The following is a 17267-nucleotide window of genomic DNA, read 5'->3' as shown; positions in this document are numbered from 1 at the left end:
CTTGTAATCACATGTGATTAAAGTGCACATTCCAGATTTCATTCAAGCTTATTTGTATTCAATTTGGTTTGACCATGTAGAAATTATAGCACTTTTTACACATAATCCCCTCATTTTGGAGCACCATAATGTTTGGGACATTTGGCTTTGCAGATGTTTGTGATTACTTGGGTATGTTTAATTGATTCATTAGTGCAGGTATAAAAGAACTAGGCTTGGTTCTGAGCTTTTGATCACCTTTGGAATCTGTAGTTGTCATTTTTCAACATGAGGACCAGAGTTGTGCCATTGAAAGTCAAATAAGCCATTATGAGGCTGAAAAACAAGAATAAAACAGTAAGGCACATCACTCAAACCTTAGGATGACCAAAATGAACAGCTTGGAACATCATTAAATAGGAAGAGCATACTGGTGAGTTGAATAATCACAAGAGACTGGTATTCCAAGGAAGATCTCCACTGTTGATGACAGAATAATTCTCATCATAATGATGAAAAATCCCCAAATGCATGTCTGACAGATCAGAAACATTCTTCAGGAGGCAGGTATGGATGTGTCAATGACTGCTGTCTTCCAAAGACTTCATGAACAGAAATACAGAGGCTACAATGCAAGATACAAAACACTAGTTAGCTACAGAAAGGCTGGCCAGATTACAGTTTGCCAAAAAGTATTTAAAAAGAGCCTGCAGAATTCTGGAAAAAGGTTCTGTGGACAGATGAGATGAAGATTTACCTATATCAGAGTGATGGCAAGAGCAAAGTATGGAGGTGTAAAGGAACTGCCCAAGATCCAAAGCATACCACCTTTGCCATGGTTTCCATCTTGCAGTGTAGCCTCTATATTTCTGTTCATGAAGTCTTTGGAAGACAGCAGTCATTGACACATCCACACCTGCCTCCTGAAGAATGTTTCTGATCTGTCAGACATGCATTTGGGGATTTTTCTTTATTATGATGAGAATTCTTCTGCCATCAGCAGTGGGGGTCTGCCTTGGAATACCAGTCCCTTTGTGATTATCGAGCTCACCAGTACACTCTTTCTTCTTAATGATGTTCCAAACTTTAATTTTGGTCATCCTAAAGTTTGGGTGATGTCTCTGTTTTATTCTTGTTTTTCAGCCTCATAATGACTTCCTTGACTTTCATTGCCACAACTGGTCCTCATGTTGAAAAATAGCAACTACAGATTCCAAAGGTGATCAGAAGCTTAGAAGCAAGTCTAGCTCTCTTCTACCTGCACCAATGAAGCAATTCAACATACCTGTGTACTCACAAACACCTGCAAAGCCAAATGTCCCAAATATTATGATGCCCTGAAATGAGGTGATTATGTATAAAAAGTGCTGTAATTTCTACATGGTCAAACCAAAATGTATACAAGTAACAATGAATAAAATCTGGAATATATACTTTGATTACATGTGAATTTTTTGATTACAAATTTAGAACTGTGGAGAACAGAGGTATCCACCTTCTAATATATACCCAAAAGGGCAGGAAATTCCTGTGATGAAAGAGATTTGGGAACATTCAGAGGGTTGTTTAAACTTATTTGTCACATTATACCCAGTACAGCAAGAGGAATTCTCCCAATCAGATATTTGGGAACGGTTTATTGAATGTATGTTACTGAAGGTTTTGGTGTAACCTGTGCAAATGATATGCAGAAAACAGCTCAGCAAGTTTGTCCTTCAATTCGATGTCCTCTCATCATGCCATTGTCTTTTGCTTCCATTTGCCTCCCTGCTTGGCCTGTGAGAAACTATTGCAAGACTGATGCTGAACAATAACTTTCAGAGCAGAATAAATGGTAGGGATTTGCTTGGTTCCTTGGTTTTTAAATTAACTTGCAGGATTGAATAAAAACCTACAGCTAGGAAGATAAATTTTTTTAAAAAAGTATTTAAATCCAAGCTTGATTTTATCTGATGCTGTGCCAGTGCTAACTTAATGCCTTGAATGGTAAAGATATTACTACATACCCAAACTTCGTGAAGGGTAAAATGACAGCTATGATTCTAAATGGCCCAAATTATGCACATTTAGAATATACGAGGACAGGTTTGGGCTCAGACTTGGACAGTTGACTCTCAGCACATGATTAGCTTTCAGTTATTGCACCTGAAATCTGCAGCTCTCTCATTAACCCCTTATCTAAACATTGCAGTCCAATGCCAGAAGAGGAAGAAATGAAACAATGGCTTAGGTATGCCAACTGTCTTGGGTGGGTTTGCCAAAGACTGACAGATCTGGCAAATATATAGAAGGTCTTGGATGAAACTGTAATTTGGATCCCTGAATATTGAAGAGGGATTTTTTTTAAATTTATTCTGATTTGAAAGAACATAATTTGGAGCAGGGATCAGCAAAACCTCCCATTATCCCTTCCCCCTGCCATCACTAATCCCAGCCAAGGATACTATATAAGTATTAATGGATGGATTCTCTCCATCTACCATTGATAGCCCTGGAAATTGCTTGAAAGAATTGAGATTTAAAAAATTCTCTCCAGGACCCAAGGAAATCTAGCCAGATATGAGATGAAAGTTCCTAGTAGGAGCCCTGAAATATAAATATTTTTTGTGTGCACATTGGTGAATTTACAAAGGACTGATGGATTGTGTACAAACTATGCTTTGCATTGAGAAGAAAACTGAACATCAAAGACAAACAGTAATAACACATTGTACTTTAGTCCGCTATCAATACGTTGCTCTTATATGGGAAAGCCACTCTTACTTCCAATACTCCTCGCTAGGACTGGTCCTCTTTACAGTTTGGTTTAGCAACGATGAGATATTTTGTGGCAACTCAGTGAAGTTGACAGTTCTATTGGGATTCAGCATGCTGCTGCAGTTATCCTTGTTCCATTTATTATTGCAGTATGTCCATGGAAGAACTGAAGTCATGGAGGAGAAGAAGTAGTAGAAGGCGATGCTAATGACCACATTGTAGTAGATTCCAATGTACGAGGACACAACCATCATCCCATACCCGACTCCTGTTCACATAAGAAGGGACATGTTAAACAATTCTACCTTCCAGGGCTATCCTGCATATGATTTAGTTAGAAAATTTTATTTTCACTGAGGCAAAAATTTTCAATACTGGGAAATATAAGCAAAATAGGCACATACCTCCATCTCAGGTTAAGATGTATCTAATGTTGATGGAATTCCTATGCATCACAAAATATTGATGTCTATTTCTGTTGAGTTATGTGCACATAAAGACCCTTCACCTTTGAGGCCTTTGGAATGAAAGTGTCAACTCTGTGTCAAGATTTTCAGTCATGGAGGCTCTGATGTGCGGGCTCCTTGGACGATGATGAAATTGTACTATTCCCACCATGACTTCATCGTAATGTCAAGGGGAACTTTTAACTACAGGTATACTTTTAATGAAAGAGAAATTGGAAACAACAAAACGCAACCAGAAATAAACTAAGGACTATGAAGAGCCACAGCAAAAAGGCTGACTGCAATTATCATGCAACTTGGCATCAGAATGCTCCTTTATGTGCATTAATGAAAATAAAGTTACTATTAAGTAGATCTGGTGAGTAAGGGGTTGGAGGAGTGGAGATATGAGGACAGTGGTCCCAGGGATTTTGGGATTAGAGAGGTGGGGAATTAATTTTCCTCAAGTTCCACCTGAAGCCAGCCAGATGTACCATCTGGCCAGGATTTAAAACAGGAGCTGGTGTTAAGGCAAATCTTGGTACCACTGAGAGCATAAGAAATGGGCCGTTGCCTCAGGTAATTATGGAGTCACTTTGATGGCAAAAGGCCCTGAACCCATGACTCTATACTCATCCTATTTTATCTTCCAATATTCCTAACAGGTTTCACCAGTTCACCTGCATGCTCGGGGCAACATACAGTGGCCAATTAACCTACCAAGCCACATGTTTTGGGGCATGGGAGGCAATTGGAGAAAATGGAAGAAACCCATTTGGTCATATGTGCACACTCCACAAAGACACCAGCAGAGGTCAGGATTCAACTCAGATCACTAGCACTGTGAAGTAGCAGTTCTGTTAATTGGGAAGTTTGAAACAGAAGAAATAGAAGTTTAAGCCCTGTCAAGTCTTGACCCTGTTCTATATGGCAAAATCATCATCTGTCTGACTGCTTACCTCCACTTACCCTGCCTGCTGCCCTTGACTCTTGATCCCTTTAGTCCAAAAGTCTTTCAGCTCAGAATATACACTAACTTGGCACACAGAGCTCTCTGGAATATGGGACATGGGAAACATGATGGGCAGCAGACGCTGTAATTGTAGTAAACACACCAAAATGCTGGAGGAACTCAGCTGGTCTATTCAACATCTATAGGAGACAGATATATTGCTGACATTTCAGGCCTCAGAAAGTCTCAGAATTCAAATAAACAATCCTCCATCAAGTGTGTCAGGCTTCCAAACCGATTTTGTTTTAGACTCTACAGGTCACTTTGTTGAATGCTGCCAGCTTTCTCTTCCGGCTTAGGTCTCCCGAGGGGGCTATCCTCAAGTGGAATACCTCCAGATGCAACTGCTACAGTTATACCTTCAGTCTGCTACTGTGGGAACTTTGTTGAATTTCACAGCGTTGATCAGGGGGTGCCAAGTGGGACATGACTCAGACAGTTGAAATTTCTCATGGTGGGTGGGCAGAGAAAGAGTTTCAGGGGGTGGGTGATTTAAAATCTACCCTGTCTTTACCTGGTGAATTAGTAAACATCATACAGGAAAAAGATTAAAACAATTCTAGAATAGCACAAAACTTGTCAAATTCAGGCACTGGATTTGCAGCTGTCTGGAATAATTTGATTTTCGTAAGTCTCCTCAATTTGTGTATGATATAACAAGCATCTGACAAGTTATCTTGGAAAATAGCCTTGTCCTGATAAAAGTTATTTACGTGTCATTGGGACACATGTAATGATTAGCAGACTGTAACGAGACTTCTGAAATAAATACTCTACTCTGTCATTGTAATGGATTACCAGGACGACAGAGGAAATTTTAAATGACCAGAAGCTGATTCTGGTCATTTAAATCCATGGCACCCAATTACACCCAAATTAACCTGCAATCCCATACGATTTGGATTTTGGGAGGAAACCAAATTACCCAGAGGAAACCCATGCAGAAACGGAGAGAATGTACATACTCCTTACAACCAGCACCAGAATCGAACCCAAGTCACTGCTGGGGTAATAGATTCAAAACAAAACTTTTGGTGAGAATCCCTATCCCATTACTGTTGAAAATGAAGCCAGAACATTCAGGATGGCATCAAGAACCTTGAGTCCCTTTGTCCAGAGCACGTGGAAGCTGAGGTAAAATGGCAAAGGTCTTTATTTTTGAAGGAATACCCTGTATCACCTGCCCTCGCCCCCCTCCCCCGCCTGCCACCCCCAACCATGGGAGAGTCTATGATTCCCATCAGCCACCTCAGAACTGGAGTGGAAGCATGTCATCTTCAACACCAAGGGATTGCTGAAACAAGGGCTTGCATACACATCAAAAGTGCATTACTTCCTCCCATAGAACAAACTATTCTCTCCCAGCATTTAATTTGGTTTATTGGCAAGAACTCAGTTTCCTGGGAAATACTGCCATATCCTCCAAATACACATTCTTCTTTAATGACATCCATCTTTCCAGTGCTGCTTATTCATTCCACTATCTGCTGAATTGGAAGTGAATATTCTTACCTTTGAACATAGGGTTAACCTTCCACACACCAAGACAACCTTGGCTGGTGAACTGCCCAAAGGAAAGCTCCAGAAAAAAAAGGGGAATACCACAGAAGACCAGCATGATGATGTAGGGAAACATAAAAGCACCTTTAAAAAAGAAGATCCATCATTACAGTCGATACAGATAAATTCTGAGAATAAGCAGGAAAGTGTACCCTCAGATAAAATTGCAATAGCATTAAACTTAACGATAAACTGCCTGTTCAGTTTGTATAATGGCAATGATGAATATGATGACGGTTTTGGTTGTTACTATGTGCTAATTAAGCAAATAATGTTATTTTTTAATATGTCTCATGAAGACTTAATAACCCTAAATGGATGTGCAAGTTACAGAACTGTTACATTCATAAATAAATCTAATTTAATAAGATGTCAGCATTTGGCAGACAGTTATACCATTTTTGTGGTATTTTTTATACCCATTCCTGGCATTGAAACACCATTCACCATTCCCAATTGCACTGGAATTGGATGGCCAGAGTATATTTAACATGGGTGACTCGTTAAGACATGCATCTGTTATCTAAAAGACCTAGGCAATATTCATTTAATATTGTGCAGAGTGCCCATTATGGTACAAATTTCTTCTGACTTCTGAGAAGAACCTGGTAAGGTCAAAGCTCCACCTTCTGTCTTCAATGAAAAATGTTGCCTTGATCTCTTTTTTTTTTGGCCGCATAATTGCACACAATTGCAAAGATGCAGCTGGTCTGGGTTGGAGCCAATTCTCCATGCCAGCATCTTCCCTATCAGAAGAAGCTGAGGTGATATCATATTATGAAATGAGAAGTCCAGAAGGGTGCTGGGTGCTGGGGAAGTATGTTGGGAATGAACAAATTATTTTGCATGATGTTGCATAGCCAAATGGTGCAACTCATTTGTTTGGATACCAAATAAATCCTCAGTCTCATCATTTTAGTGTTATTGGATGGGAATTGTTATTAATTTCCTGGAGATACCTTTCAACAGACAAGGGAGGAAAATTCCTCATGAAATGTAAAATCACCCGTTATAAAATGTTAATGCATGTAAGCAAAATGCTGGAGGATGTAAATGCAAACATCCAACACTTTTTAACAAAATTCAACCTAGAGCTTTCCTTAAGAAGATAAGAAAGATGTAGGTGATTTTATAAATATAAACAAAGCCTTGATTGAAATGATACAAGTTAATGTGGCAACTAATTTGATTCTGAAGTGTATATTGCTATCTAGCCTTACATCGCCAAAATTGTACAGTGAATCAGGACTGCATGCCCAACTTTACACCCAATATTCACCATTCATAAGGTCCTGCCTTGTTAGATTAATCCTATTTATTGTTGGGGTGAAAGATTAGAACTATATACACAAGAGAAAAAAGTGTATTACCCATATAACCTTTCATTGTTGAAACTGAGACTTATTTCAGTGCAAGGAGCTACCTTCCTTTAACCTTGTAGCTAATAAAAACTGCAAAATTATGCACAGTAAATATAATTCAGCAGCAAAACTGACAGGTTATATAGGTTTTATACATTCACACATTTGATTTTTGCATAGATCATATAATTAATCAGATTCCATTCTAATTTGGGCATGTATTAACATGAAATAGATTATATTTTGATTTATCTCTATTTAGTTGTGAGATTGCACAGCAATGAATGAAGGATCAGGTCTTGTACATGTTTTGAGTTTGATTCATTTTCTTCAGATTACTTCATGAGGCAGGCAGAATGCCTGTGAATGGATTTAAATGGGAGATGCCTCTGCATCAAGATTGGACTTCTTTCCCTACAAATTCTCACTGAACAAGTATCCTGCAACAACAGCATGGAGTTTTGGATTGGTTTGTCCAATTCTTGATGCTGTATTGTTTTTTTTATGATATTTTCAAAATATTATGTTCCTATTTCCTAAGTGTAAAAATAGGGTTTATTTAAATATCCCCAACACAAAATCACTACTTGAAAATGATCATTTACTGAGGTGAACAGACAGTGAATGCGTAGAACTTTTCCAATGTCAGCTTCCGCCTACACAATAGAAAAAGGAAATAAAGGTTGGTCCAAGTGAGAGTGTCAGCTCCATATGAACCTCCTCCCACCCATCTTCGCCTGAGTATGGACTGCCTCAAGACAGCCACGCACAACCTGAAAAGGTCCGGGTATATATGCTGGTGATATTTGCATGTGACACAAATGCAGCATTCCGCATGCAAGTGACACTAAGTTAAAGAAAAAGGCATGTCAATAAGGTCGTCTGGCTGACTCCCTTCAAAAGGGAAGCTTCTTTCATTTATGAGATTAAAACACATTTATTTTTTCTCTTCAGATAATTCAGGATTCAGTGAGTGCCAAATGCTTTGTCCATGACAGTGGTCTGTGAAAGGGGATAAGAATCGAGGGTTATGCTAATGGACATAGAAAAGGAAAGGCATGAAAGCAGATTGTAAGGACACATCTCAGGATGGATTGGTTGGGTCAAATGTGCTCCTTTTGCCCTGTATAATCTACAGGCATGTGAGTGAGGTTAAAAAAAAAAGAGGAAAGAGACAAATGCTTGTATGAGGTGTGTGTGTGGGTTGGGGTGGGGGTGGGGGTCAAGGCAGCGCAGCGTCACTTGTGGAGGATTTGGGGGACAGCGCCCCCCCATTTGGAAAATTTTTGAAAATGTTCACACAAAATTACAAGTTTTAAACCATTAAAAACATTTCATTTTAAACAAAATCAATTGTTCTTTTTTTTTACAGGGAGCACAGACACTACCATCTGTACCCAGATTCCAAGCCCCTTCCAGATCACCAGGAATACCTGCTTGACCTATGCTCAAACTAGAGTGTCTGGTTCTCCTGACCCAAGCAATACTTGCCCATAACTAGCACCTAGCATGCCAGGCAGTGCCCTTGCCCAACTTGCATCCAATCCCCAACTGCTACCCTACACCCAAACCCCAGGCAGCGCCCCTGCCCAACCTGCACGCAATCCCAAGGCAGAGCCCCTGTCCAATCTGCACCCAATCCCCCGGCAGTGCCCCTGCCCAACTTGCACGCAATCCCCAGGCAGCACTGCTGCCCAATCCTCAGACTAAGCCCATGTTCAATCTGAACCCAATCTCCAGGCAGCACCCCTTTCCCAAACTGCACCAAATCCCCAGGCAGTATCTGCCACCCTTCAATCTCTAAATAGTGCCATCCAGTCCTGTGGCAGTGGATTCTGCAACCCTTACCTCTTCTCTCCCCAACCTTCTGGAAGGCAAGAGACTCCTTCCATGGGACAGCCATCACTTCCCTCACCCACAGGACCTCACTGCACCATCCATTCACAGTCCAGCTGCCCAGTGCCACAAAGCGGGCTCAGGATTTCCTCTTCACAATGTGTTCCAGCTTGAATTTCAATTAAGGCAGCCTCGAAATGCTACAGTTACCTGAACGGAGCTGCTACTCCTGCCTCCTTGGAGGCCAATACTCACTGTGCTCACTTGCCCCGGCCATGCAGCCGGGCACACGTAGGAGCACTTGCACATGCACAGCCCACCTCTCTCATGGCGCGCCATTCATGTGTCATTGGTCTAAACAATGATGATGAAGGGAGGAGCGAGCGAACGAGCGATTGAACGGCCAGTCACAGCTGCAGAGGCAACAGTGCTGGCGAGTGAAGGGATGAAAAATGCAGAAATCATTTTAAAAATTCAGAAATCCATGGAAATGTGGAAAATTCACATGGCCAAATCTAGGAAATTCTATATAAGCATTATCTACATAACAGACAAGGGAACTTAAGCTTAAGGTGACCAAGCTAGTGTTTCAGGACCATATGAACCTCTGCCCACCCATCTTCACCTGACTGTATTAGCCACCCTTTATCGTACGTGTAACAATAAAATTGAACTTGATATCCCTCATCTTTCTCTAAGGGGCTTAATCATTCCTTCTCTTCCCCCCACCTCCACCAAAAAATCATTATTATTTGTTTCAGTTATTTCACATGATCTTCAAGAACTTTCTCTTGAACTTTCATTTGATTTATTTGCAACTATTTCATTTTTGAGTCCTATTGTACATTTTCTTCAAGTGAAAATATCTTATTTGCCCAAAAACACTTTCATAATTGCCAACACCTCTCTCAGATTACCCCTTACTTTATCTTTAAAAGAAAGGAGTTTTAGCCCATTTAGCCTACATAAAGAGAATTTCAGACATTTGAGAATTCATTAGACCTAGAATAACAAACACCTAAGAGAAAATGGACACTTAAGAATGATAAATACTGAGAACATATTTTACTGCAGATAGCAGCCATTCAATGTGACACTATCAGGTACCTGGGAATACGATAGATCACCAATCACACAATAAGAAAACAGACATTTCTGGGCAAGAGATGAGATTCCTTTATTGAAAATTATCAGAAATGATGCAACTGGCAATGAGTTTAGTCAAAATAACAAACAACTGAGAATGTGTAACTGAGATTTAATTCAACATGCACATGACACAGAGATAAAAAGCCATATTGACATTGTGGTATTGTAAGAAAATTGGGCAACAGAGAATTCAACACAGAGGAAGAGATACTTCAAAAGGTATGAGCTTGAGAAAAGCAGACTCTTGAGGATGTAACCAATTTTGAGAACAAGTCATAAATGTGTCTCTGAGAATATAACATATTGAATGCAACAGACAAAAGTGATACATTGAATGTCAAAATTCTGAGAATTGGACACTGAGAATAAGACAGAAAATGACAAACCCATAAAGTTGTAACACTAAGCATGTATCATTCTGACAAAAACAACTGGCAATGCAGCAGACTGAGAATATGACACAATGAAAATAACAAACGCAGGAGAATATCTTACAACAAAAATAACCTGACGAGATGGCATATTGAGAGTGTGAAACAAGGAGAATAAAGACCAAAAGTTTGACTGACTGTGAATACAGATTGAAAATGTGACAAACTAAAAATAACCAACATTTGAGAATTTCACAGGGTTAATAGACTGAGAATGTCTCAGAATGGTACGTTGAAAAAAGATGAAAACGAGAACGTGGCATATTAAGAAGCAATAACTGACAATGGGAGGCTGAGAGCACATTATTAAATATGCAACTGGCTGAGAATAACAGATTGCAAGTGTGACACTGAAAACAACAAACATTTGAGAATGCGGCAGACTGAATAATGCTTCAAACGTGGCACATTGCAAATGATACAAATATATAACAGTGAGAATGGTGTGAGATTGTAACAAACTAAGAATAATAAACATGAAAACTTGGTGCACTGAGAATAAGACTACAAGCTGAACAAACATTTGACAATCTGACACAATGTGAATGATACTGAGAATGCAATGCACGATGTTTAACAGACTGAGGATATAGTACATTGAGAATAATGCATAGTGAAAATAACTCGCTGAAAATAACCAACCAATAAAGTTGTCAGAAATGATGCAGACTGCAAATATTGTGTCAAAACCATATGCCATTTGTACAAATGAGTCAGCTATTTATTCCTGGAAGGAAAGTAGTCCAAAGATATGTGGTCTTGCTCATATATGAGAACCTACATGCAATCTGTATGCAAATATATCATGTTAGTTAGAGAGACATATTGAATTCCAGTGTAAGTTTTGTGCCACTTCAGTCAGATTGGTGGTGAAATGATTCATGGAATAGATCTGATGATCATTTTCATCACCTTGCGGAAGCTAAGAGTTTCTTTGCATGGATAAGGACAAACTGAGTTTAGATTTCATTAATCCCTCAGGTACTGGACATGTCCATATCACACTAGGCACAAATATCTTAAAGGGAGAGTGAAATAGTAACTCATACTATATTCATTACAGTCAGATAAATGCATGCACACATGCAAACACAGAGTACAGTTACAAACATGCAGATTTAAATGTGAATACTCGGACAAAAGCTCAAAATTTATTTGCATTCTCACATTTATAAACACCTGCACATTCACAAACACGTCAACATACAACTGTGCAAATATGATTCAATGGACATTTACATACAGTTATAAATACACACACGTTCAGTGAAAATTTGAGAAATTTTACGTACCTCCGCCATTTCTGTAGCACAGGTATGGGAACCTCCAGACGTTTCCAAGACCTACAGCATAACCGACGCTAGTGAGGATGAACTCTATTTGATTAGACCAGTTCCCACGCTTCAAGTTCTCATCTTTTTTCACCATCTCACCTGGAATAGCACCATTCTGCAAAACATTCAAAGAAAACTGTCAGTTCCCAAGGAACTAAGCCCTGTTACACTTTATAGACTCCTTCATTACTTCAGCTTTAGCATCCTTACTTTTTCCTTTCACCTAGTTTCACCTAGTCCTTACTTTCTCCTTTCACCTTACTTTCTCCTTTCACCTCGAAGTGAGATTGGACTGTGAATTAAAGAACTTTTCTGAACTTACACACACATTATACACACATGTGCTTAGAGTTAGAAGGGTTAGTTAAATTAAAATGTGATTCTGTTTTCATGTTTAAAGATAATTAAAAGTAACTTTTGTTTAAGTAACAATTTGTCTTGGTAAATATCTATTTCTGTTGGGTTTGTGGGTCCTCTGGGCTCGTAATAGTGGCCATAAGACAGACAAAATGAGCAAAAGGTGTCAGCTGGAGAGAAAACTGGATATGGCATTATAGACTGTCTACAACCTTTCCTCTCTAATTCTCTTTCCCTTCAGGCCAAGTTAACCTAAAACCAGTTTTCTATAATAGATTGTTATATATCACCATTATATAACCAAGAAGCACCCTAAATTAAATGGGATTATTGAATTAGTAAGTGGGGTTTCCAGTGGCTCTGTGGACAGTGGACCTGCACACTGTGAGAATCTGCTTTGCACATCAGAAGGGCCCTTCTATTTGTCTGCTGGAAATGCATGAGGTAAGGCCCACACTCAGTAAAGTACCTTAAATTTGTCATATTTCTTTGTTTTCAATGTTAACTCTGCCTTTCTTCCACATATGCTACCTGATCTGCTGAGTTTCTTTTGGCTTCATTCCACAAATCATTTCAGTGATTTCGGAGTTTTAAAAACATTCTACTGTATTCTTTGATCCCTGAGTGCCTTCCACTAGCTTTTACTGCCAATGTACTGGTTTGGACACAACCATGCCCTACATAGTTTAATAGTGCAATGACTGTCTGTCTGTCTGTCTCTCTGTCAATCTCTCTCTCTCTCTCTAGGTAGGCAAATAACCCGTTAACTGAAATGTTTGAGAAGTGCCAGCATATTGACAATTCCTTGGAGAGAAAAACGATGGTATTCTATGACCATTGAAGGCAAATGAGCTAAATGCCTTCTTCCCCATCTTGCTTATCCTTGTCACATTGGCATTCACTAAGTGTTTCTGGGTCAATTTCCATAGTTTTATCCCAGTTACTCAGTTACTGTTGCTGTGCAGTATTACAGCACATCCTGACATGCAATAGCACCTCTGATTGAAATAAGCTTTGAGCTCATTTGGTCCATCCATTCTGTGGCTCACTGAATGAGAAGGACAATCAATTAAATTTGTCATTATTAGTAGAGAAGGGGAAGTACCAAAAGTTGCATATGATTACAGAAAATATGTGCAGGAGTAGGCCATTCAGCTTTTAAAGCCTGCACTAATATTTACTGTATATTTCGCATACAAGTCAAGTCATGAAACCCCAAAAAAATCTCTCAAACATGGGGATCGGCTTATATGCTGGATATACCATAAAATCCTTAAAATGAGGCTGAGAAGGGGTGTGGGGTGGGGGGGGGGGGGGGAGTCAACATATGCCAGTCAAATTATACGCCAAAATATGTGGCAATATGATCTTCTTTCCATACCCATTGATCCATTAAGCCGTAAATGGCATGTCCAGCTTTCTTTTAAATACTGTATATCTAACAAAATGACCTCAACAATTTTCTGTGGGAGAAAGTTCTACACGTTCAAAACTCTCTGAGTGAAGAAGTTTCTCTTTGATGACTTACCCCTTCCCTGCAGACTATAGCCCGAAACACTGATCATCTTTTACTTCCTCTGGATTCTCTGTGCCCTGTTGAGTTTGCATCAGAGATGGCAAATTTTCTTGTTAAACTCCTTAGACAATTACCTCTTATTCTAGACATCCACAACCTCAAGAACATTCCTCCTGCATATACCTGTCAGAATGTTATGGGTTTCAATGGGATCCCCTTTCATTTTTCAAAATTCCAATGAATATCATCCTAGTCCATCCAGTCTTTCTTCGCAACATAGTCCTTTCATCACAGGAATCGGGGTTGGCGAACATGTCCTGTACTTCCTCTATAGCAAGAATGCAAGTTGCAACTCTAACTTCATGAGGAGCTGAGGCTTCCACACTGGAAATTTCCTGGGAAACAAACTGAAATCCACATTCTGCAAGTCTACTAGGAAATAAAGGCTACCCACTGGGAAGTTTTCAATTGGCCGATAGATCTGCTGGGTTTGATCAGAATAATCTGCATTGCCCTCTGGTTTCCAAGCCTTGCTCCCACAATTTAGTGAAGAGTGGACATCTCAGCAAAGTGTGGTGAGTGGAATCCATAGGGCGATACACAGGAAAGTTATGAAAAATTGGTGTGAACACAGATTTTTTTTCAAAGAACAGTTTGTAATATTTCAAAGGAAAAGTGCAGAAGATATTCCTGAAAAGTATAGTTAATACCCAGTATATAATATATTGGATAGAAATAACAGAATTCCTGCCATTAGCTTTCAACAGTAATGCAGCAAGGGTGGCTTCATCTGAACCTCTTAATAATTGTGAATGAGCAGAACCAAAATACACTCTCTGCAACTCCCATCTCAGCCATTCAGTGCTGGTGGCTACCCTTCTATATCCCAGTCAGGACCATATCTACTGCTCCCTCTCTATTTCAAAGCCAGAGTCGCCTGTTTTTCATTCAACTTAAAGGTGACATTTTTGAAGAATTTTTCCATCAAATTACTGCCAACACAGTCTAAACCAGGCAGAGTCCTGCTAGCTAGCAATTCTGCAAATTTTGAGGTGTCTACTAATCATCTGAATGAATACACACAGATGAACCACAGAAGATTAATTATGAACACTAACAAATTGGCTGGCAACACATATACTATAAAATCATTTTCATTGAATTTAAGGGTTAAACATTCTATCGCTTAAAGAGCCAACACCTTTATCCTGGGTGATAATAGCAAATACCAGAGGACACCTGATTTTATTTGAGTGGAGGAAAGTTTAGGGGAGACATCAGAGTTAAGATTTTTTGGTCAGACAGTGGTGGGTGCCTGGAATGTATTGCTGGGGGGGTGATGGTGGAGGTTGCTACAACAGGGTCATTCAAAGACTCTTTGGTAGGCACATGGATATAAGAAAAATAGAGGATTATGGGTATGAGAGAGGAAAAAATTAGATTGTTGTGGAGGTTTAAAAAGGTCAGCACAACATCATGGGCTGAAGGGTCTGTTCTGTGCTACAATGTTGTATGTTCTATGGGTAAAGTACTAAAAGACAAGAGGGTGGCTAATGTTGTTCTTTTATTAAAGAAGAGCTGCAAGGAAAAGCTTGGGAATAACAGAGTATTGAGCCTAACATCAGAGGAAGATAAGTCATTGGTGAGTATTCTGAGAGACAAGCTCTGTGTGCATTTGGAAAGGTAAGGATTGTCATTCTGTGTGGAAAATCATGTCTCAGATATTTGAAGAGGTGAGGAGTCAATAGGAATGATAAGGAAAGGAACTTATACATTGTTTACAAGGGTCGTTAGCAAAGTCCCACATGGTCAGCTGCGATGGAAGGTTAGAATACAAGGGACCAACTAGTGACAAAATTGGTTTGTGGAAGAAGTCAGAGGGTGGTAGTGGAGGGCTGTTTTAAGACTGAAGAAGTCAGAGGGTGGTCGTGGAGGGCTGTTTTAAGACTGAAGAAGTCAGAGGGTGGTAGTGGAGGGCTGTTTTAAGACTGAAGAAGTCAGAGGATGGTAGTGGAGAGCTGTTTTAAGACTGAAGAAGTCAGAGGGTGGTAGTGGAGGGCTGTTTTAAGACTGAAGAAGTCAGAGGGTGGTAGTGGAGGGCTGTTTTAAGACTGAAAGCCTGTGCAATTATTGCTGGGTCCACTGGACTTGTGTATTAATGATTAGGATGAGAATGTAACAAATTTGTGGATAACTACAAAATTGGTGGTATGGTGGACAGTGAAGAAGGCTGTCTTTGATTAAATTTTTAATTTTTAAAAAAGTTAGACATACAGCACAGGAGCAGGCTATTTCGGCCTAGTAATGCCATGCTGCCCAATTTACTCCCAATTAACCCACAACTCCCTGGGAAAACCCATGCAGACACGAGGAGAACATACAAACTCCTGACAGATAGCGCGGGATTCGAACTCTGGACCCGATCGCCGGTGCTGTAAAGGCGTTGCACTAACCACCACGCTGACCGTGCTGCAGGCTCTAGATTAATTGGGAAAGTGGGCCGAGAAATGAAAGATGGAATTTAACTCAGATAACAGTGAGGTGATGCAAAAGTAAAAACACAATGCTGGAGAAACTCAGTGGGTCAAACGTAACCCATGTTTTGGGCTTGAGCCCTAGTTTGTGAAGTTAGATCAGGGCAGGGCTTATATAGTAAAACAGCAGGGCGTAGGAGATTGTGTAAAACGGGAAGACTGAGGGGTGCAAGTACACAGGATTGAGTCTTGAAATTACCTATATAAATTTGTGGCAAGATACTTGAATAGTACTAAAATATAATCTTGAGAATACTGCTAAAATGATGCTCCCTGTGAAATCATTCATGTTTAGCACAGGAATAGTGAGGGTTACTCCTCTATTGCAGTGTCTCTAAGCTTGAGAGCACAGCATTTTTGTGTATTTTGAAATCCTAATTTCAATGAGAAAGCAACAAGAAAATCGTAAGCTGCATTAAGTTCACAAACTTCTGGAAACTATAGGATAAGCTAAGGATATAACCTCTTCTGTGATGAATCTGTCAGGGAGTGCATATGACTGAAGAACATACATTTCAAAAGGTTACACTGAACAATTCTCCCAAACGGATAAATTTCTGGCTGCTCGAAAAAACACAAATGTACTAATTGGAAGGGTTGAGGCACAAAAGACTGAAGATGTTGTAGTAAAAACATAGAAATGCTGGAGGAACTCAGCAGGTCTTGCAGTGTCAATAGGAGGTAAAGATATATAACTAACGTTTCAGCCTGAGCCCTTCTCCAAGGCATTGGAAGGGCTGCTGAGGTTGGGGAACTACACTGTGTTGGTGACACAGAGAGAAGTTTACTGTCCAGTTCACACCTGACCAGGAAATGACTCACAAAGATAAGTTTTGCAACATGGATAACATATTAAATTAAATTTTATTTACAGCACAGTAGAAGCAGATTCTGGCATTTAAGCTTGTGCCACCCACTTTCACCCAAATTAACCTACGACCCCGTATGTTTCAAAGGGTGTGTGGAAACCAGAGCAGCCAGAGGAAACCCACACA

The 17267-nt window shown here is 39.7% G+C and overlaps 1 protein-coding gene across 7 annotated transcripts in view; it reads right to left on the bottom strand.

Annotated features, from left to right (window-relative positions):
* Positions 1–17267, bottom strand: part of slc6a9 (solute carrier family 6 member 9) — a 292380-nt gene that overhangs the window by 28202 nt on the left and 246911 nt on the right. For all 7 annotated transcript variants that reach the window (XM_069938845.1, XM_069938844.1, XM_069938843.1 and 4 more), the window contains 3 exons: positions 11824–11980; positions 5707–5838; positions 2743–3004 (listed from right to left, as the gene is read on the bottom strand). In XM_069938845.1, the coding sequence (XP_069794946.1) occupies positions 2743–3004; positions 5707–5838; positions 11824–11980 (551 nt within the window). The remainder of the gene's footprint in view (positions 1–2742; positions 3005–5706; positions 5839–11823; positions 11981–17267) is intronic.

This window comes from Narcine bancroftii, chromosome 5 (assembly GCF_036971445.1).
Source record: "Narcine bancroftii isolate sNarBan1 chromosome 5, sNarBan1.hap1, whole genome shotgun sequence".
Lineage (NCBI taxonomy): Eukaryota > Metazoa > Chordata > Chondrichthyes > Torpediniformes > Narcinidae > Narcine > Narcine bancroftii.
This window is presented reverse-complemented; position numbering and strand designations above follow the sequence as displayed.